Raw genomic sequence first — 22,800 nt, forward strand, 5'->3', positions numbered from 1 at the left:
ACTGAAGCTTAAGTATAAATATGGCCCATTTCACGGTTAGGCGCCACTTTTGGTGAAAAAAACTTGAAATTTTCAAAATGGATTAAATTTCATTTAATTGGGGTTTTCTTTTCCACATAAGACCAGATTTTCATAAAAATATCATTTCCCAGCTTAAATCTCTCTACTTCTTGAAGAAAATTATAATTTATTATCTCATGTCATGTAATTTTTTAACAAATTTGATAAATATTGAGTAGTGAATATTTATACTTTTACTGTCCAATACATATAATAGATATTTAAAACCTGACCAAATTTGGGCAAATTTTGTTGTGTAATGACACATTTATGGCCACTTACATGTAATTTTTGTGGTAAAAAAGGGAAATTGACATGAAAAGGTTTACTCAACAATTTTAATAATCAATGAATGACTCTGATATTTCACAGCTTTGATGGTCATAATATGGGCAATGTTCACAAATAATATCAGCCAGTTTGAAAGCACAGGTCAAATTCAAGATTCTTATGTTTGTGCAATTTTGGATGTGACAGATGTCAATGTGAACGGAAACCACACATTGTAAAGCAGAGTATGTTTCAGAAAATAATGATTCAAAGAGTTTTCACACACTCAGTAAATTAAATGGGATATATTGAAACATATTAACCTGTGTTAGTGTTCATTTTAAAACATTGTTTACAATTTATAGAGGTGGATGTGACATTTTTAATTGTGAACAGAATATTTCATTATTATAAACAGTTTGCTTGTCAAAATATAAGCTTTAAAGCACTTCTAACACATATATTTTGATAAATTCTATTGAATTGAGCAATGCTAAAATGTTTTTCCTGACCCTTTATATTTTTGCCAAGCAAAATGTTTATAATACTGAAATATTCCGTTCACAATTGAAAATGTCACATCCGCTTCTGTAAATTGTATACAAAACTGTCCCCTAAAAGACAACAACAAAGCCATGAAATAATCATATGTGACATGTATGAAATAATAAACCTATTTTAGAAAGTCAAATATCATGTTGTTTAAGTATTTTGGCCTAAAACTACTAATTTTGAGGATGTGACATGTGAGCGGAAATTGAAGCTTTTTGAATCTCCTGTCACAATTAAAGAAGGCATGCTGAATTAAAACTTATTGTGCCTTTTGATCCCCACAAACTTGTAATGAAATAACTTCAAACTGGCATCCTAGTCCCATACCTGTCTTAGTTCTTTGAAGAAACTATTTTGGATGTGACAGGTACCATGGATGTGACACATGTGAACGGAAACTTTGAAATGACATCTGCAAGCTAAGTTGATGAAGGAGTTTTCATTAAATGGTGTCATTAGATAGCTCATAGCAGGAGATTTTAAAATCAAGGAGAACAAATTCTGCCACTTATTTGTTAATAAATTATACTATTTGGAAAATTAATGGGATGTGACAAAATTGTGAACGGAATTTGTTGGCAAAAATTCAAAATATCGCTGTATCTACGTATTAAGAGCAACAAGTGTAATTTGTTCAACAAATAGTAACAAGACTCTGAACTTTACTAAAACACACTAGTTTGCCATTCATGTAAAGTATTAGTCAATCTATTCCACATTGAATAAGGTACATAGATGTGAACGGAAAATGTCACATCCGAATTCAGAAATTTAAATGGTTCTCATGCTAGTTTAACTGACAACTACTACTTTGTTCATGTATGGCTGTATAGTGCAACTTGTTCATTACATAAAAACAACAAAAGCAGCTGGTAGGCTCAACATAGTTAAAAGTGGCAGCATTGGAAAATAAATGTCTGTTTTAGGTTGCTAGTAAAATGTGGTTTTGACCACTTCTGACCCCTGTGCGCCCTGAAAGATAAAAGCAGAAAGGCCGATTAAGCTAGTGGAGGTAGGCTATACAGAGACAATGAAAAATCACCAACAGTCAATTCTGTAACCCCATTATTTTTTACACACCAGGCCAGATACGTTGAAAATCAAAAAGTGGCGCCTAACCGTGAAATGGGCCATATCTATAACTATAGCTGAAATGAAGTGGACGGGGATCAGATTTGCAAGTAGCAAAGCACTGAACCCCCAATTCATCTTCAGGACAATTAGTGGATTTTTAGCGGGTTCGCCGTCGGACAAGTTTAGTCCGATCAATCCTATCCACCAATTCAACTTCAGGAGTAAACTACAGTAGGGGAGATTGGGGTTAGTTGGAACGCGGGGTAAGTTGAAACATTGTATTTTTTTCTGACACAAAAAAATTAATTTGGTAAAATACTGGCACCTAGTAATAGGTATTAGTAAGGGTCATCCACCAAATTAGCAACAGCACTGATGCCCCACCAGTGTTGTTTGAAGATTCAGGGGATTATTTTTTGAGTATCATAAGCACTAGTAGTAAGTCCCAGAATAATGTTAAATAAAAAATTTTATTGTATTTCTTATTTTGTGTAATGAACTTTGAAATGTAAAAATAGGCATCGGGGTTAGTTGAAACTTTTGAGGTGGGGTTAGTTGAAACGTGAAAATCGCATAGAAAAATATGGTTAAAAATTTGACTTAAAAAAATTTGTAACATGTTTACCATTTCTTCAATATTGCTTTAATATGGTTAAAAAGCAATAATACAAGCAAAAAGTGCACACAGAAAGTACATTTTATAATATTTTAGGCTTCTCATATTTTTGTCCATGGTGACACTCGTCACCTTGTGTCCAAAGTATTGACCCGCGCTCCCACATATTTATTTTTTCACACTGATTGTATGTTAAAGGGTGCCTTCAAGGGAAGTATAACCCTAACAACACGAAACTAAGCCTTTTGAAATTTTTACAAGCCATGTTTCCGCTAACCTCACCCTCTGTTTCAACTTACCCCAGGGGTGGGGTTAGTTGAAACACTTTTTTCAAATTTTCAAATTGGATTATATGAATAATCATAAGCAGGTCCAATAAAGTTTAAGGCTGTATTTGTAGCATGTATGTATATGTTTATACTGATATGGTTAGTGTTTCTTGAAAGTAATCGGTTTGCGTTAAAAAGACGATTTTGTGAAAAATGTTTCAACTAACCCCAATCTCCCCTACGGTCTGCTTAATGTTTGGAGGCTTCAATAGGACAGGCAATGTGCTAATATTGCAGTTGAAATCCACACACCTCCTACGTGTATGGTAGGCATGGCCGACTGGCCGTATCTCCAATACAGGGGGTGTAGATTTTAAATGGAGTCACCCGTTCCGAGTATCCCCATTTGAAAATCACTCTCCGTGTTGAAAATGTTGTCTTGTATTCCATAGGGGGTGTATGTAACCCAATCATAAATTTATTTTTGTCGTTGGGCAGGAAAAAACCTGTCTCATTGGCCTCTGAACATGTTTAAACCAAAACCTCATATGTAACCTCTTGGCAATTTTGTTTTAAACATGTTCAAGGGCCACAAGTACATTGGAAATGCTTGGAAATCCAGGCCACATGACCAGGTGCATGTACAGCATAATAAAGTGTACTCAAGCATCTTTGCGCTCACATAAATTCACTGTAGCCCTCGCTAGTGACACGCATGAAGCAAAGTGCATAAGTGCTGCGGTCAGCAGCTGCTTGATGACCAGGAATGATACAGACTTATCATAAACTAACAGCAGATGTCTTCAGAAAAACTTTGATTTGAAAATGTCTAGATCAATCAATAATGTCAAATGCAACATTTTCCAAATTATTTTTCCAAATTTCATTTTTTACGACACTCTCGGGTAGACTCAGTCAGTGATGTTACATCCTACCTTTGGCTTCTTCTGATGTGCTGCTCTCACACTTGCTCTGGTTGTACGAGTACTTCTTGTTGGTCTAACCTGCTTAGGGATCACAGGGAGGAGGGAAAGTGGTGCAGAGGGGAGGGTTGGGAAGGCAAGAAATTAATTAGTATTTTTATTTTAAAGTTTAATTAGTTAAAATGTTTAAGAGTAGTATTGCGTACCAATCAAAGAAAATCAAAAATAGTTGGCAGACTTCAAAAAATGGAATTTCTTCTTACTTTATATCAGGGTGCAACTTTGGTCAAAGTCTACAAAAATCAAAATTATTTCATCACTGCACCTTCGTTACCATAGCAACGGCCAAAACATCAAAATGACCGGTTTTAGACTATTTCGCACTTTTACAAGGCTAAAAAATAACAAGTTTCAGGATTCACCATATGAAGGAAAAATAGAAGTAAACCTTGAGAGTTCCACGACATAATTGGCAACATCTAAGCTTTCTAAAAATACTTTGTTTTAACAGCCATTGTCAGTAAGAATGGGACCGAAATGGGACTTTGTGATTCAAGTGCGTCATGGATTTTCTTTTAAAAAAATAAGATGATGCATCATCAGTCCAAGAAACTACCCCAAAATTTTAGCTTCCTCGCTCATTTTGTTTGTCCGAAAAAAATTATTGAAATTTTGGCCCCATAAACATCGTTAAATGGTTTACCAATTAGCAGCCACTAGAAAATTGTGCGCCAACGTTGGCCCAGTGAAAAGAAAACAGTTTTGAATCCTTCTATGGGTATCATTACAATGATGCAAAAAAATTGTTGGGTTACCATTGGCGCATCGTAATAATCAAGTTTAAAATATTAGTGAAAAGCGCCTCGTGCTGTTTTCTGTGGCTTTAAACTCATTAAGCCATTAAGCACCCACAAAAAAAAAGCAAGTTGAAATGGATAAACTAATTATTTAGAATCAAATGCAAATGCAAAATTGATGGGTGCTCGTTGGCGCAAGAAGAAAATGGAGGTCAAAGGTCAAATTTTCTAATTTTGCGCCATTTTCACGCCTCATTAATTTCATGCGCCAAGGTCTAAGAACAGAAAAATTTGTGTTCAGTGGTAAACAAACTGTAACTCTACTAAAAGAAGCAGTAAAAAGCTTGGGTCCTGTTAGTTTAGTATTTTTTATGATTTTCTAAATATCATCTTAAAGCAAGTAAACAGTAAATAATATGCCATGCCGTACTATGTGCGAACTTTAAGCATCCTCCACTAGATATGCCAACAAGTACCCATGGTGTTTTAACTTCAGTTAGTTTATTCAAGTGCTGTTGCTTGCATTTCTGTGGAAATAAGTGTGGGCTCATATTGGCGCAAGGATATTTTAAGGGTCAAAGGTCAATCCAAAATCACAAAATGCTACTTTTATGTTGGTTTGTGCGACCAATATGCAATCTTCGAGTGTCCATTTCTCGATGTGCCAACAAGTACCCATGGTGTTTTAACTTCATTTAGATTATCCAAGTGCTGTTACTTGTGTATCTGTAGGAATATGTTTGGGCTCATGTTGGCACAATGATATTTTGAGGGTCAAAGGTCAATACAAAAAACTCAAAATATGACAAAGTGCATTCTTTGAGTGTTGGTAATTTCAATGCCAATAAACTCCCATAATTTTTTCACTACCTATGCCAACTTGATTTATTCAATTTCTTCACAAAAAGCCTTGAAGTTGGGATAATGTTGGCATTATATGAATATTTAAAGAGCCCAATATTACAAGTATGAGACCAACTTCTGCATTTTTATTTAAAATGCAGAAGTTGTGCAAGCTTTTTATATATAATTATTGAAGAACAATATTGCATTTTGACTGCAATGAATCAATATACTTATACTTATAACATGTGCAGGCTTATAATATTTTGGAGAACATTTTTGTAAACCATGAAAACTTAAAATGTGTACATTCCACTTGGTTTGTTTTGGATGGTCAAATGATCTGAAAATGCAGGGTAAGTTTTGATTTATACACATTCTGCATTCAACAGTATTGAAGTGTTATTCTTAAATATCACTGTGCAATGAGCATCCATAAGACTTAACAAGCAAATATACACTCCATTTGAGGTAGATATTGGGACAATGTTTGTGCACATTTTCACAGTTGCACAAACTCGCAAAAGAGTTGCACTTTGTGCTTTAGGATTGACCTTTGACCCTTAAAATATCCTTGCGCCAACATGAACCCAAACAAATTTCTACATAAATGCAAGTAACAGCACTTAGATAAACTGATTGAAGTAAAAACATTATGGGTACTTCTTGGCACATCTAGTAGTGGACGCTTGAAGATTGCGTATTAGTTGCAGGAACTATCAAAAAGTAGCATTTTATGGTTTTGGATTAACCTTTGACCTTAAAAATATCCTTGGACCAACATGAACCCATATTAATTTCTACATAAATGCAAGTAACAGCACTTAGATAAACTGATTGAAGTAAAAACATTATGGGTACTTTTTGGCACATCTAGTAGTGGATGCTTGAAGATTGCATTTTGGTTGCATGAACTATATAAAGTAGCACTTTATGGTTTTGGATTAACCTTTGACCCCTAATATATCCTTGCGCCAACATGAGCCCAAACTAATTTCTACATCAATGCAAATAACAACACTTAAATATGGTGTATGAAGTAAAAGCACCATGGGTACCTGTTGGCACGTCCTGTTGTGGATGCTTGAAGATTGATGGAACCCCTATTTGGCCTATTATTTGCTATTTACTAGGCTTTAGGATGATATTTAGAAAATCATTAAAAATAGTGAACCAACAGGACCCAAGCTTGTTTCTATTTCTTTTATTAGAGTTATAGTTTCTTCACCACTGAACACCACTTTTAATGTTCTTTGACCTTGGCGCACAAAATTAATGAGGCGTGAAAATGACGCAAAATAAGAAAATTTGACCTTTGACCCCAATTTTCTCCTAGCGCCAACGAGCACCCATCAATTTTGCATTTGCATTTGATTCTAAATAATTAGTTTATCCATTTCAGCTTGCTTTTTATATGGGTGCTTGATGGCGCAACGAGTTTCAAGCCACAGAAAACAACACGAGGGCGCTTTTCACTAATATTTTAAACTTGTTTATTACGATGCGCCAATGGTAACCCAACCATTTTTTGTGTAATTGTAATGACACCCATAGAAGGATTCAAAACTGTTTTCTATTTACTGGGCCAATGTTGGCGCACAATTTTGTAGTCACTGCTAATTGATAAACTATTTAACGATGTTTTGGGGGCCAAAAGTTCATTATTTTTTACGGACAAACGAAATGAGCGAGGAAGCTAAAACTTTGGGATTGTTTTCTTGGACCAATGTTGCATCATCCTATTTTTTTTAAAGAAAATTTGTGATGCACTTGAATCACAAGAGTCTGAATCTTACAGACAGTGGCTCTTAACAAACAGTCTGTCCTACTTGGGATATTCCATTGTTTCAAATAGGGGTGTTTTTCGTAATTTTTGACTTTCTGAAATATAGCAATATTCAATGAGCTGTAACCCCCAAAGTGGTGCTTTTTATATGTTATATTTTTCAGTGTGGCTGGACTAAATAGTACTGTACCCAAATAAATAAAAAAAAGTTCTGGTAATTTTAATATAGGCAAACAGTGTTGCCATAAAGATAGGTATTTTTCCATAAAATAAGAGTTAGACCAGGTTAAAAATGCTACCACACATGAAAGGAAACATTCTCACATAGTTTTTCTGGACCAGTTTTTCATGAGCAACAAGAATTTATGACGTAAAAATAAAAACCATGTATCCTGAGAACTTCCTGTGAGGGCGCTTTATTCAAAATGGCTGCCAAAATCCAATGAAAAGCTACTATACGTTATACACATAAAAGATAAAAGTGACTAGATTTGGTTTGTATTGATGAAAGTAATGTATAACTATGTCAAGGTATTAATAGAATTGTACCAACAGGTCACAGTTGGGAACGCTTTTCAAAATGGCCGCCAAAATCCAATGAAAAGCATGTATATGGTTAAGGTTATTAATTATTTTAAACTGTTGTGATTTGGTAGTTCACAGCATCTTACGAATGGTAGTGAGCTTTGGCAAAAACTGTATTGCTCAATTCATAGCGAGTGTGTAGAAGAATTAAAATATCACAGATATAATTTTATAGGTGCGGCGGTTCTTGAGTTACGCTGTAAAGAGGGCTGAAACAACAACACTTTTGTAAAACGTACATAACTCATTAACAACAATAAATTAAGCAAGTTTGCAAAGTATATGATTTGCAGAATGAACTTTAGCAAAACATCAAAATATTTTTCAATAATATATTGATCTAGATAATGAAAATCGATTTTTAGGTTGCTTCGACCAACAATACCTTGTGTACCCTTAAAGTAGTCACTTATGAGGTATGATTGCAGTGGCGTAACGTCATAGGGGCACGGGGTTACATGGCCCCCAATCGATCTGAATTTTAAGAATCCCAAAAAACGGACTGCCACCCATATTGGTTGGTGCCCCCTCCCATATGATAACTGATGCTACGCCACTGTATATGCTTGACCAGAGTTTGGTTAAGCATTGATAGCAGTAATGTAAATATACGTCAAGATATTAATAGGAAGGTGCCAGGAGGTCACAGTTGAGGGCACTTTTCAAAATGTCGGACCAACATAGTACACCGTTAAACTTAAAATATTTACTTAAAAAGAGGTATAATTGACCAGATCTTGAATTAATATTGATCCCAGTACAGTAAAATTAAGTCAATGTAATAATAGGAAGATACCGGGGGTCACAGTTGAGGTTGCCTTTCAAAATGGCCACCAAAAAGAGCTGCATGATATCAGCCACAAAGCCACAGATAAAAGTGTTAAGAAAGAAAGTTGTCTTTGATAAGAGAATGTAATAGTTGTCTTTGATGAATCATTCAATAGTTGTCTTTGATCATTGTCACCTCTAAGCAAGTGTTTCAGAGTGCTATATAGCGAGTCAAGATGGCTAATATGATCACCAAATTTCCAAAATGACCACCAGAGAATTGTCCCTATGTATTGACTATTGACAAAGGGCAGGATATTTACTTCATACTCTTCTTGGTTTCACTGAATTCTTTTATTGTGTGTTTATCTTTGAGATCACTCACATCGATATCACTACATTAAGAAAATTATTCTTCATTATCTAGCCTATCTAATCAAAGCGGCATATAGGTTATATATATCTTCTTTTGTGAAAACGTTGCATTCTCTGAAAAGAAGATAGCTGCACTTTGAGTCTGCTAAAACATTTTCCTTCTTTGACACCAATAGACTGGTTTGTTCTCGATGTTGGTAAAGAAACGGTTGAAATCACAAGACAACTGTGAATACCTGGCGATAACTTTGGATGTCATTATTGTCATACCTCTTGTTTGTCTCTCAACATACTTGATGCTTTATGTCAATGAAAAATGCAACAATGATCAAGCGAAAGCCTCATACATGACTGGTAGGTGTAAATGTCCTGACTAAAGTCATCGGGTCAACGGCACATGCAATGCCAGTTGCCTCTGCTGTAACTTCAAAGCAAAGTTAAAAAGTGACACACTGGCCTATTCAAAACAACACGGACTAGACATCTGGTTTGAGAGTGATTTAAAAGAAAAGGAACAAAAGAAAACTGAAACAAAAGAGCTGACAAAAATACAAGTTATGAAAAGTACAGAGAAGTAAAAACGGAAATAAATATTGCGTTAAAATAAAGCTTCATCGAAGAAACTGTGTAGTCTCTTCGTTGCGCTTGTTGGAATCTTTTTGCACATCGTATAGGCCAATTAATTTGTCACTTTTAAAACTGGACCTTCGTCTATTCAATTGCTTCTTCTTGAGGTCACATTGGATTCAATGTGGTGTCATAATGTGCAGGATTAGATAGTGCATATATTACAAAAAACAATTTATCCCAATATGGTTAAGTTTTGAAATAATTGTGCTTATTTTTCCAAGTGTAACTTGGATCGGGGTGGGGGGGGGTGGCTCTCAACTTTAGAAGTGACGGGTATGTGCCTACCGGTGTCGCAAGTAGGGCCTATCGGTAACAAAGCGTTATTTTAAAAAGGGGGTCATTGGGTACAAACAAAATAAAAAAGGGGTCATTGGGTATAATATTTTGAAAAAGGGGTCATTGAGTATAAGATTTCAAAACATGGGTCATCGGGTAGAAATTTTTGAAAAAAATGGAGCAAAATTTGAAAATTTTGACATTATTTTGTTGCATTTTGATGATGTTCTTCTAGAAAAAAGGGGGCATTGGGTAGCCGCAACCAAAACGGGGGGTCATCGGGTATGACTTAAAAAAAGTGGGGTCATCGGGTATGACTTTTAAAAAAGGGGGTCATCGGGTATTAGTCGACTTTAAAAGAGGGTTGACAGGCACATACCGTCGCTTCCAAAGTTTAGTGGCCCCCTGGGGTAAGGATACTTTCTTAGTGCAGTATATTTAGTTAATATGTTGCCCTTTGTGAACATAAATTATTCCTGTGGACATTTTAGTGGTCATCTTGACTTGGTGACTCGTTCTTTTGCACCCTCAAAGCGATAACTTAGAGGTGACAATGATTGAAGACTACGATTACATCAAAGACAACTATTTCAATATTTCAAATATGTTTTTCAATAACATTATCTGAGGCTTTGTGGCTGATTATACTGTACTTTGATAAATATTAATCCAAATTCAGTTCAATTATGCCTCTTAAGTGACGGTGTACCATATATATAAGCTTTTCATTGGATTTGGCAGCCATTTTGAAAAGCGTCCTCAACTGTGACCTCCTTTAGCGTTACATTACTGTCATCAATACTTAAACCAAAATCTGGTCAATTATACCTCATAATTGACTACGGTAACCGTATAATGCTTTTCTTTGAATTTTGGTGGCCATTTTGAAAAGCGTCCCCAACTGTGACCTCCTGGTACCTTCTTATTAATATACCGACTTATCTATACATTACTTTCATAAATACAAATCCATAATCTAACAAATTCTATCTTTTATCCGCCTATTTTAAGAGCATAATTGCTTTTCATTGGATTTTGGCAGCCATTTTGGAAAAAAAAGCGCCCTCACAGGAAAGTTTTCAGGATACAGGATTTTTAGCTTATACATTCTTGTTCCTCAGTTTCCCCTTTCATGTGTGGGACCTAGCTCATTTTTAACCTGGTCCATTTGGCCGTTTTTCAGCATAGCTGTATGATAGGTAATAACAAGATGAGCAACAGCTTCACTGAGAGACGTTTTTTCTGGCAACACTGTCATTAAAATATTATCAAATCGTGTCTCACTTTACGGTGTATTGATGCCAATTTCTTTTGGTACATTATCAACCCTAATCAGGATTTTCAGTGAAAGTAAATGCTCAAAATCCATATTTTTCCATACTACCTTATAATGTCAACAATCCTAAAAAGTTCAAAGTTTCTGGCAACACTGCTCTCCAGTAAAACAATTACCAGAACTTTTTTTTTTCTATAGATGGGTAGACCAATACCTTATCTACCTACCCTGCAAAAAATAATTTAAAAACAGCACCACTTTGGAGGTTACGTCATTTTTAAAAAGATCATTTTTTTCATAATTAAATTAATGAAAAACCACCCCTATTTTACAAAATGGTATCTACCATATTGAAATAATTAATTGTTTTGTTTACTTCATTTTTGGAAAGGACAAGGATGGATACTTCATTGTATGGGAGAAGATTGTTTTAATTCACGTTCTTCATACAGAAATATGACCTAATATTTAAGCATTTTTCCAGTTGTGAAAAGGGTAAAAATAGTGAAAATTGGGTCAATTCATATTTTGGCCGTTACCATGGTAACCATAGATGAAGAGGTAAAATTTTAACAAATTTATACATGTTGACTCAATGTCTAACCATGTGCAATGTATAAAGAAAATCAATTTTTTGAAGTCTGCCACCACATCTTTGATTTTTATACACAAGGTCTCTTAAGGAAAATATAGACTAAGGCTAGTTTCTTAAATCTTTAAATGCAAGATTACGGTAATTATATTTTCATTTTAGACATTTTCATTCAAGATAATAAGTGATTTGATAGCTTATTTTACATTTTTTTAAAAGATTTTACGTTACACGTCCAAATTAAGATCTGTGATGATGAGCTAAGTGCAAGGACATAAATGTGCAAAATGTTTTAGTTAAAATGGAACGGCTCCAAAAACTGCTTGATAGTGCTTGTCCATCTCAAAGAGACTGTACACACGTACCTGAATTCAAAGTTTCTAGTTCGAGGGGTCATCTGTGTACAATAGCTGCCAGGTGTCAAATTAGGCAGAGCTCTATTACATACAGAGCGCCTTTTTGCGCCAATCCCAGGAGTTAATTGCTCAACTCTTGATGATAAACATTGCGACAGGTTCAAAAGGTCAGGCTTCAACTAAAAACACTGCGAAGCACCAGGCCATTCTAGTTGAAATCCATACCCCTCTAGATGGACGTCATGACCTTTAATAATCTTCCACACAGGGAGTGTGAATTCCAAATCAGGGTTACCTGAATGGATGACTCCCATTTCAAATCTACATCCTTGCATGGGAATTTAAGGACACGTCTTCCATCTGGGTGAATGGATTTCAAAGTTAATTACTAGGTAACTGTTTTTTATAAGAATTATCTAACTGAGACTTGGTCCATATGTAGTACAGCAGAAGCAAATTAAATTTGGCTTTTTGCTAATTTTATTCTGCATAATTAGTCATTGAACTAATTTTCTGTAAAATTAAAATGAACTTGTGTTTAGAATTATGCAGATTGAAATTAGAAAACGCTATTGTACACATTGTACTTGCACTACATATACCAAGTCCCACTTTTAGATAGCCCTTACAGTTATCATGCTCGCTGTCAGCTTTCCACTTTGCTAATTCTGGCCTGATTAGAGTTAGCTGAGCCAAAAACGTCCATTAACGTTGGGAAGGGGTTTTAGCCTGCAGCAAACTTACCTCATCAGTACTTGATGACTTTGATCCATTTCTAGCCCTGGTGGTCCTAGTACTTTTCTGAGTTGCAGCTGGTTGTGGTTGTTCCTGTGTTTAAAACAAAACCATTGTTGAATAAGACTCAGGTCAAGACCCCATGGCTTTGAAATTAAAGAAAAGAATTACACCATCAATTACATTTTAACAAGTTATTATGCAGAACTTTGTTTCTGCCCAAATTTACGCTGCTATAGGAGCATTCCACGATACAGGCATGAGAATGGCTTTTTTGAAAACTGCCCGAAAAAGCATGTGAATTTGGCCTTAAAAGGCCCAAAACAGGCTGATAAAAAATATTAAAATAAAAATGCGTAAATTTGGGCAACAAAATAGCCCGAATTCATCTATAGCCTGAAAATTACCATGCCTGACTGTAACAAGATTCTGCCATTTATTTCAGGAGCATTGCGGTTTTAGCGGTATAAGGAGAGTCATGATACCGTATACGTACCTTTTGTGTATTAAGCCTTGATTGCCTTGTTACAGGTCTCCCTAATACTAGTGCTGTTGGTTTATTACTTGCTGCTTTGTTCGTTGTTGGTTTTGCATTGGTTCTCGCTGACGACCTTGTCACCCTGCTGGCAGGTTTACTTTTAGCCTATTTTTTTAATGAAAAACAAAAAGATATTTAATAGTACAAAATATATTTAGTGTTGGCTGATGAAAAACAAATGCCATGGTATGTTAAAAGCAGGCAGATTTGGGCACAGAATAGGTCAAAGGACAATGAACTTTGTGATCTTCATTCAAAGTGCAGGTGAAAACTTATTAGTTATCAGTTAGTCAGAAATCACCTGAGGTGTTATTGACATACCACGTCACAAATTGTAAAATAAATTTTTGAAAACATCAAAGTACAGGGTGTCCCAAAAGTAACTTAACATTGTGAATTGGCCATAACTTGCTTTGTGTTAATAGTGTTGTTACAAAATTGCACAGTATGTAGATAATTCTTTTAGAAATGTTATGATGCTAAACATGCCTATGTGGTCATGACTCCTTGGCATGAAATTAACGGATATCTACTGTGCCTTAAGAGCCACTGTCTGTAAGATTCAGACTCTTGTGATTCAAGTGCATCATAAATTTTCTTTAAAAAAAATAGGATGATGCAACATTGGTCCAAGAAAATAACCCCAAAGTTTTAGCTTCCTCGCTCATTTCGTTTGTCCGCAATAAAGTAATGAAATTTTGGCCCCAAAAACATCGTTAAATGGTTTACCACGTAGCAATGACTACAAAATTGTGCGCCAACATTGGCCCAGTAAATAGAAAACAGTTTTTGAATCCTTCTATGGGTATCATTACAATTACACAAAAAAATGGTTGGGTTACCATTGGCGCATCGTAATAAACAAGTTTAAAATATTAGTGAAAAGCGCCCTCGTGTTGTTTTCTGTGGCTTGAAACTCGGTGCGCCATTAAGCACCCATATAAAAAGCAAGCTGAAATGGATAAACTAATTATTTTGAAGCAAATGCAAATGCAAAATTGATGGGTGCTCGTTGGCGCTAGAAGAAAATTGGGGTCAAAGGTCAAATTTTCTTATTTTGCGCCATTTTCACGCCTCATTAATTTTGTGCGCCAAGGTCAAAGAACATTAAAAGTGGTGTTCAGTAGTAAAGAAACTATAACTCTAATAAAAGAAACAGAAACAAGCTTGGGTCCTGTTGGTTTAGTATTTTTAATGATTTTCTAAATATCACCCTAAAGCCTAGTAAATAGTAAATAATAGACCAAATAGGGGTTCCATCAATATTCAAGCATCCACAACAAGACGCGCCAACAGGTACCCGTGGTGTTTTTATTTCATTCACCATATTTAAGTGCTGTTATTTGCATTATATAAAAATTAGTTTGGGCTCATGTTGGCGCAAGGATGTTTTAGGGGTCAAATGTTAATCCAAAACCATAAAGTGCTGCTTTATGATAGTTCGTGCAACCAATATGCAATCTTCAAGCATCCACTACTATATGTGCCAAAGAGTACCCATAATGTTTTTACTTCAATCAGTTTATCTAAGTGCTGTCAATTGCATTTATATAGAAATTAGTATGGGTTCATGTTAGCGCAAGGATATTTTAAAGGTCAAAGGTTAATCCAAAACCATAAAATGCTACTTTTTGGGCCGCACCCGCCCTATATTCTCTGACTATTGACCTACTTTTTCACATGCCGCAGTGTTGAGAAAATATTCGTGCCGGTTATATCCCAAACACCCACAGAGGTGATAGTTTACTGGCGAGTTTTGTAATTATTACTTGATTTTGATATATGTAAGTAATACAATAAAGTCGTCATAGGCAGTAATGTGTTTGTATTAAAAGAAATAACAAAAATAATTATTTAAGTAATAGAAATACTATTTGGAAATTGCAGCAAGATTTGCAGATGTTTTTATTTGAACAGTACCAGTTCACCAGTTTTGCTAGTTTTCCTAATCTTTGGGCTAAATTAATAGCATCGTGAAGGTCATATCATTTTATACTGTACTGACAGCTTCGGCATGTACTTAAATACAGCTTGTATGTGCATTGTGTTCAGTGTGTACATAGGCTATTTACTTTTCAAATCTTGTGACAAATAGTGTTTGCTGATGCTTGTATAAGATATTATAGACAAATTATTAGAATACATGTGCACCAGTAGAAATGGCCCAGGTTGAATAAAATAAATAAACATATGAATGAATATTTTATTCCCTGGATTATTTTTGATGGGACAAAATAATGATATAGTTTGACGCTTTGAAATACAGTTATGTTAATCATAATAAAGTTACAAAGTTAAAAAATAATATCGAAATATTGTAAAATCAAACTTTTCCCCTCATAAGTTGTATCAAAACAACATATTGAGGAAATTGATATGACAGATTTTTAAACTTTGATATGGAAAGATACCCCAGCCCTGTTGTCTCACCAGAGAAGATGAGCAGAAGTCTTTCTATCTGATGATAAAAAAAACAACTTTAGGTATGATTACGAAAATGTTTTAAATAACTATTATCTACAAAAGTTTTATAACAATGTTTTATATAAAATGTTAACATAAAACATCTTCTGTTATGATGTGAAGGTTTAATATAAAAACAGGGAAAATCTGTTCCAACTGACCAGCAGAGAACAAAGGATAAGCAATAGATAAGATTAAAATCAGGGAAAATATGACACAACCTCCAATGGGGAATAACAAGCGATAAACGTATAAAGTTAAAAACTCTTTTAACTTTGTTTATACGTTTTGTTATTCCCCATTGGAAATCGATGTTGTGTCATATTTTCCCTGTTTTTAATTGTGAAGACTTACTCATTCTTTCATTTCTCTTGACAATTTTTCATTTGCCCGCCCTATTCCTTTTAAAGGAATTTTTATTGATAGTTCCTGCAACTAATACGCAATCTTCAAGCGTCAACTACTAGATGTGCCAAAAAGTACCCATGTTTTTACTTCAATCAGTTTATGTAAGTGCTGTTCCTTGCATTTATGTAGAAATTTATTTGGGTTCATGTTGGCGCAAGGATATTTTAAGGGTCAAAGGTCAATCCTAAAGCACAAAGAGCAACTTTTTTGCGAGTTTGTGCAACTCAGAAAATGTCGCAAACATTGTCCCAATTTCTACCTCAAATGGAGTGTATATTTGCTTGTTGAAGTCATAACAATGGGATGCTCATGGCACAGTGATATTTAAGAATATAACACTTTAATTTTTTTTAATGCAGAATGTGTATAAATCGAAACTTACCCTGCATTTTCAGATCATGTGACCATCCACAACAAACCAAGTGGAAGGTACACATTTTAAGTTTTCATGGTTTACAAAAATATTTAGGAACTCCAAAATATTATAAGCCTGCACATGTTACAAGTGTATTGCTTCATTGCAGTCAAAATGCACTATTGATCTTCATATAATAATATTAAGCTTGTAACTTCTGCATTTTAAATAAAAATGCAGAAGTTGGTCACATACTTGTAATATTTGGCTCTTTAAGTATCAATATGCCAATATTATCCCAAGGATTTTAATTTAATAAATCGAGTTGGCATAGGTTATAGGTAGTGAAAAACTTATGGGATTATTGTTGCCATTGAAATTACCAACACTCAAAGAATGCAATTTGTCATATTTTGAGTTTTTGTATTGACCTTTGACCTCAGAATATCATTGCGCCAACATGAGCCCAAACATATTCCTACAGATACACAAGTAACAGCACTTGGATAAACTAAATGAAGTTATAACACCATGGGTACTTGTTGGCGCATCAAGAAATGGATGCTTGAAGATTGCATATTGGTCGCACAAACTAACATAAAAGTAGCATTTTGTGATTTTGAAGTGACCTTTGACCCTTAAAATATCCTTAGCCAACATGAGCCCACACCTATTTCCACAGAAATGCAAGCAACAGCACTTGAATAAACTAACTAAAGTTAAAACACCATGGGTACTTGTTGGCATATCTAGTAGAGGACGCTTAAAGTTCGCATATATAGTACGGCATGGCATATTATTTACATTTTACTTGCATTTTAGATGATTTTTAGAAAATCATAGAAAATACTAAACCAACAGGACCCAAGCTTTTTACTGCTTCTTTTAGTGGAGTTACAGTTTGTTTACCACTGAACACCACTTTTTCTGTTCTTCGACCTTGGCGCATGAAATTAATGAGGCGTGAAAATGGCTCAAAATTAGAAAATTTGACCTTTGACCTCCATTTTCTTCTTGCGCCAACGAGCACCCATCAATTTTGCATTCGCACTTGATTCTAAATAATTAGTTTATCCATTTCAACTTGCTTTTTTCATGGGTGCTTAATGGCGCAATGCGTTTAAAGCCACATAAAACAGCACGAGGGCGCTTTCCACTAATATTTTAAACTTGATTATTACGACGTGCCAATGGCAACCCAACCATTTTTTTGTGTCATTGTAATGATACCCATAAAAGGATTCAAAAAATGTTTTCTTTTCACTGGGCCAACGTTGGCGCACAATTTTCTAGTGGCTGCTAATTGATAAACCATTTAACAATGTTTATGGGGCCAAAATTTCAATGATTTTTTTTCGGACAAACGAAATGAGCGAGGAAGCTAAAATTTTGGGGGTAGTTTCTGGGACTGATGTTGCATCATCCTATTTTTTTTAAAGAAATTCCATGACGCACTTGAATCACAAAGTCCCATTTCGGTCCCATTCTTACCGACAATGGCTGTTAAAACCCATTTTTATAAACGCAAAATAAGTCTCGTCATTTGAGATGTGATAACACGATAAAACGTGTTTCAAATCTGTTTTGCTATTGAGTGAGTTTGTCCGACTTTGTCTCGGCAAAGAATCTGAATCCGTTGATCTATATAGGAAATTCATCTTCACTTCAACTGTTTTAAAATAAAGTTTAGTATTGTCAATATATCCTAATTATAATCTAAAACAGCAGTCACGCTTACGCTAGGCCATGTAATCCATGAATGTTCATACCTAAGTGTAGCGTGTGCAATGAGTGAGCCATTGTTCATCAGGGAAGCACATCATTCATGTGCTTGAACAAAAAACATATGAGTTTGCTTTTGTGGGTTTGATACACACATATGTACAGTCGCACAGTAAGGTCAAGGGGTCATCAATAATGCTGTTTTTGGTATCAAAACAATTCTAAAAGATCAATCTATGTGAATATGTTCACCATTTTGGTATGAAGTAGAAAGTGTTTGAGATATGGCAAATTCACAATGTTAAGTTACTTTTGGGACACGCTGTACCTCAGACAATGCACATGACTGCAAAACTGTAAAAGTGGAATGTTTTGCGCTTGCTCAGCTAGTGAAAATAACGCATGATTTTATTCCTTTTGGTTCAACGTATGGAAGCTTAAAAACAAGTGAAACAGTTCAAAATAGCAAAGTGAAAAGAAAAAAAAACACTCATGCAAAAATGTCCACTTGTACAGTAGGCCCTACATAAGTTGCAAGTTTTCAAGAATGTCCATTTATCGAAATTCTATCTTTGATGAGATGAAGATTATATTACAGTCAAGTTAGCTCAATCAGTCAAGTTAACTCAATCGTTAAGGCGTTCGACTATGGTGCGAGTGGTTGCAGGTTCGAACCCTGGTCGTGCCTAGTATGCTCTCGTGGAAAAATTGAGATAGCTTGAAATTCCCCTGGACAAGGAACTTACTGCTAAAGTGCTAATTGTCTCGTTGTATTACCTGTACTGAAACTCGGGAGCTGATCCTGGTTGCTATGGTTATTTGTAGAATGTTTAGGGTGTGCGCTCTTGTAGCAGCAAAAGTCCCTGATTTGTTATGGTTTATGGAATGATGTGGGGGCCGTAGTGGTCAGCGACAACCTGTAAAGTGTGCTGAGGCTTGTGGATCAACGTCTAGGCGTTGTGCCTGTGCATAGCGCACTATAAATCACTGCGCTTTTTTTTTATTACCTCGTTCTTCATGGCATTTGGAGCAGTAATTGTAGGCACAGTAAATGGTGTCTTCTCATACTGGATGTGATGAACTTTGAACTGTGGTTTAGCCTGCCTCTGCCTCGTCAGTTTCTTCTTCAGTTCCTTTTCCTCCTTCCACTTCTTGAGGCGATCTGCACAAAGAAATAATTGATACATTTTTTAAATCTGGATTTTGTCTGAAATTAGCGTAATTTGTTTTATGCTCAGTAAATAAATTATCTCTTCAAACAAATTCCAAATACGGAGCGCTGTTATTAGCGCTAACGACTATGCTTTGAGATGCGCCTGCATGATCACGCTCTTAAAAAATAAAGGACTGTGCAGCTCTCCTCAAAACAAAAGGCCTTAGCTCTTACCTTTCATATCACCAGTCTGCGTAGCCTGCTTTGGCTGTGGTTTACCAATAGGCCTATTGCTAGCTTTCTTCTGAGGTGCTACTTTTTTCTCTGTCACATTCTGGACCTCCTTCAGTGGCGACATGGCTTCTATCCCTCTCTGTTTCAGCAAAGTTTGATCTCGCATTTTCCTCTGATCAATAGATCTCCTGTTATACATAAAAATTAGAAGTTATAACTATTTTAGTACAGTAAATCTTGCAGCATCAGGAGCAGTTGAGATTTTAAGTTTCCTATCTTTTAACCTAGGGCTGACAGTAAATTTGTTCACTTCATGGTATTGTTGGGAGTGGCTGTCTTTTCCTTGTTCTTCATGTTCAAATCTGAGTGTGAAATCTTTCCATGATATTCTGTCGGTCGGCGTGATGTTACAGATTGGAATTCTGCACATCACATTATGGTCATTAATTTACATGTAGCAGGCATGACAAATAGGCCCTAATATTTTAGTTATTTCATCAAAGCCCTACATGTACCGTACTGTCATGATAAAAAAATAGGGTTTCCGCGGTGTAACGCGGCGCGTTGTGCGGGGAGCGACGCGGTGAGCATTTGCGTTTGATTTGGAGGAAGAGCTGCGCGAGGGAAAAGGAGAAAAAATAATAATAAGAGAAAAAAAAAGGAGGAGAGAGAGGATGGAGAGAGGAATAAAAGGACTCTAAGAATTATGGTAAAACTTCGCCTGATGGTGTGATAATTGTGTGATTTCATAGTTTTACTAAGAAGATAAGCCGGCAGAGAACGTAACATGGTGGCAGCGAATGTAACATGGTGGCAGCGGTGGGAGTGTCATGATTATAGGGTTTCCATGGTGTAACGCGCGTTGTCAGAGGGAGCGACGCGGTGAGCATTTGCGCTTTGATTTGGAGGAAGAGCTGCAAGGAAAAGGAGAAAAATAATAATAAGAAAGGAAAAAAGGAGGAGAGAGAGGATGGAGAGGAATAAAAGGACTCGTGAACTAGTCTAAGAATTATGGTAAAACTTAGCCTGATGGTGTGATAATTGTGTGATTTCATAGTTTTACTAAGAAGATAAGCCGGCAGAGAACGTAACATGGTGGCAGCGAACGTAACACGTACCCATAGCTTGAAGAAAGTGTAAACTTGCAATGTGTTTATGATATTTAAAAACCAAGGACTTCTTAACATGCCTTTTCATAATTACACCTTTTTTAGAAACCATGAAAGATCATCATGTCATGAGATCTGAAGATCAAGAAATATGGCGATCGTTTCTTTTAGAATTACGAATTTATCAAATTAAACTTTCGCATCAAGGTTAAACATGTTTTTAGCTGAACAAACATACGGTACCTTTTATTTCATTGAACAAGCTTTTTCTGCCTCCGCCAGGAGGTAGTTTGATTTGAAATTGACACCTAAAATGCCGCACATTGCGCGGCATGTAGGCCGATTGTACAAATTTATATTCTGACAAGTACTCAAATTTCCGCCCAATATCGAGAGCCCAATATATATCCCCCACCTCTCTACGCAATACATAAATTCGCCTATCGCCATTTCCGAATGTTCAAAAAGGTAATCATGCTTCCTCGGCATGTGCAATAAATTAGCATTAAAATTAATCTTATTCTATAGGGATTCTAGAAACACCTAGCACGTGGCGCCAATGGTGCGGGTCTATCAAGTTCATGAATTATGCATTAGAATTTTTCAAACTCATATGTTGTATAATTGAAGACCGAATTAAAAAGACTAGCTTGCGTATACCGTCCTGTCAACCAGCAACCAATCACGGCGCGCCTTTGTCATGACGTCAGACGCAAACTAGTCTTTTTTTAATTCGGTCTTTAATTATAGGTTGTAGCCTCAGCGCTCAGCAGCTTTATCGTTGAAGGCAAGATGGAAAACAGTTATGCTGTGACAATGGGAATACACATCAAACAAGGTTTAATTTCATGATTACATGAAATCTGATTATCAATGGAAAAACTTTGGCTGGAGAAGTTGAAGCTGACGTTCATGGCGACACTTTGGATGTGATAATTTGACATCATGGATTGTTTTGTGCAAAATTTGAGGTATTTTTGTGCCATTTAATGCGCGGTGAGTCAGCAGGCCGACTGGCATGCATGCTAGGCTCGACTAGGCCGCAATCATCGTACATGCGTGTCTACATCATAATATAGGTTGAAATGATGGGATTGAAAAGACCGGCTAGCTATTTGATTTCTCTGCATACGAGATGTATGTGCTGTAGTGCCGTGTTCAACGTACACACGGCATGTCATGATCATGATGATGTTTGCAATGTATGGTATGATACGCCTAGCCGCGCCTATGGCGGCTTCATTGCTGTACTAAAGTATTGCAATTTTATTGCGTTGATATAATTCGAATAATTCGCTTTTAAAGTATTTGCTTCCCCAATTCCCATGCGTGGTTGGTCATGTTGGTGGTATGTAGGCCTATATCAGTTTTTTACATTCTACTGAGTAATGTTGCAATATATTTGCATGCATATACCCATGACCGTTTCAAGACTATGACCGAGAAATTTGCTTTTTGTTTATAAAATAAAATGCAAGAATCATCTTTCCCCACACAATACTTCTTACAAACAAGGTGTTGATATCGGCCCTTTCGATGCAAAACAAAGCACAAATGAAGGAAAGAAAACAAAACAATAATGTTTTTGATTTTTTATTCAATTACACATAGGCCTATACAAAAAAAGTAATGGCCTATGAAAAGACTCCCCCTAAATATAATAATATTAATATTAGTTTAGTCCTGAATACAAAAATGTGTTACTCTGAAACGCTACAATCGTAATTTTCAGTCAAAAAATCCACAAGAAATGACTCTTGATACAACTTAGGCCTATATTTTAAAAAACAGAAACGGCTGCCTGCATCTGGAACTCTTCATATCTGAAAGTTTGAAGGTCTTATTTCATACATACGAATTATCTGCAAGATTGCAAGATGGCTTTAGGTGACCGTGGCCCTATTGGCTAATGCACAAATTTAGATTTTCTTTCTATTTAAATAATACTATAGTATGTTAAAACTTATGCCCTGTAGATTACATTCGGTTCTTGAGATATGGCCTGTCAAAATGGCGCGAAACCAAAACAAAAACT

General features: G+C 35.7%; 1 protein-coding gene across 5 annotated transcripts in view; it reads right to left on the minus strand.

The window, feature by feature from the left end:
• LOC140140014 (uncharacterized) overlaps window positions 1-22,800 on the minus strand; it is a 51,565-nt gene that overhangs the window by 24,412 nt on the left and 4,353 nt on the right. For 3 of the 5 annotated variants that reach the window (XR_011857197.1, XM_072161824.1, XM_072161822.1), the window contains exons 2-6: window positions 19,657-19,844; window positions 19,277-19,431; window positions 13,280-13,426; window positions 12,793-12,876; window positions 3,777-3,848 (exon numbers count right to left, since the gene is read on the minus strand). Coding sequence is in view for 4 of the 5 variants with exons in the window: in XM_072161824.1 (XP_072017925.1) it covers window positions 3,777-3,848; window positions 12,793-12,876; window positions 13,280-13,426; window positions 19,277-19,431; window positions 19,657-19,844 (646 nt within the window). In the remaining variant the exon portion in view is untranslated. The remainder of the gene's footprint in view (window positions 1-3,776; window positions 3,849-12,792; window positions 12,877-13,279; window positions 13,427-19,276; window positions 19,432-19,656; window positions 19,845-22,800) is intronic. The other 2 variants (XM_072161823.1, XM_072161826.1) reach the window with 2 other exon arrangements.

The sequence above is a fragment of the Amphiura filiformis genome, chromosome 18 (assembly GCF_039555335.1).
Source record: "Amphiura filiformis chromosome 18, Afil_fr2py, whole genome shotgun sequence".
Classification (NCBI taxonomy): Eukaryota; Metazoa; Echinodermata; class Ophiuroidea; order Amphilepidida; family Amphiuridae; genus Amphiura; species Amphiura filiformis.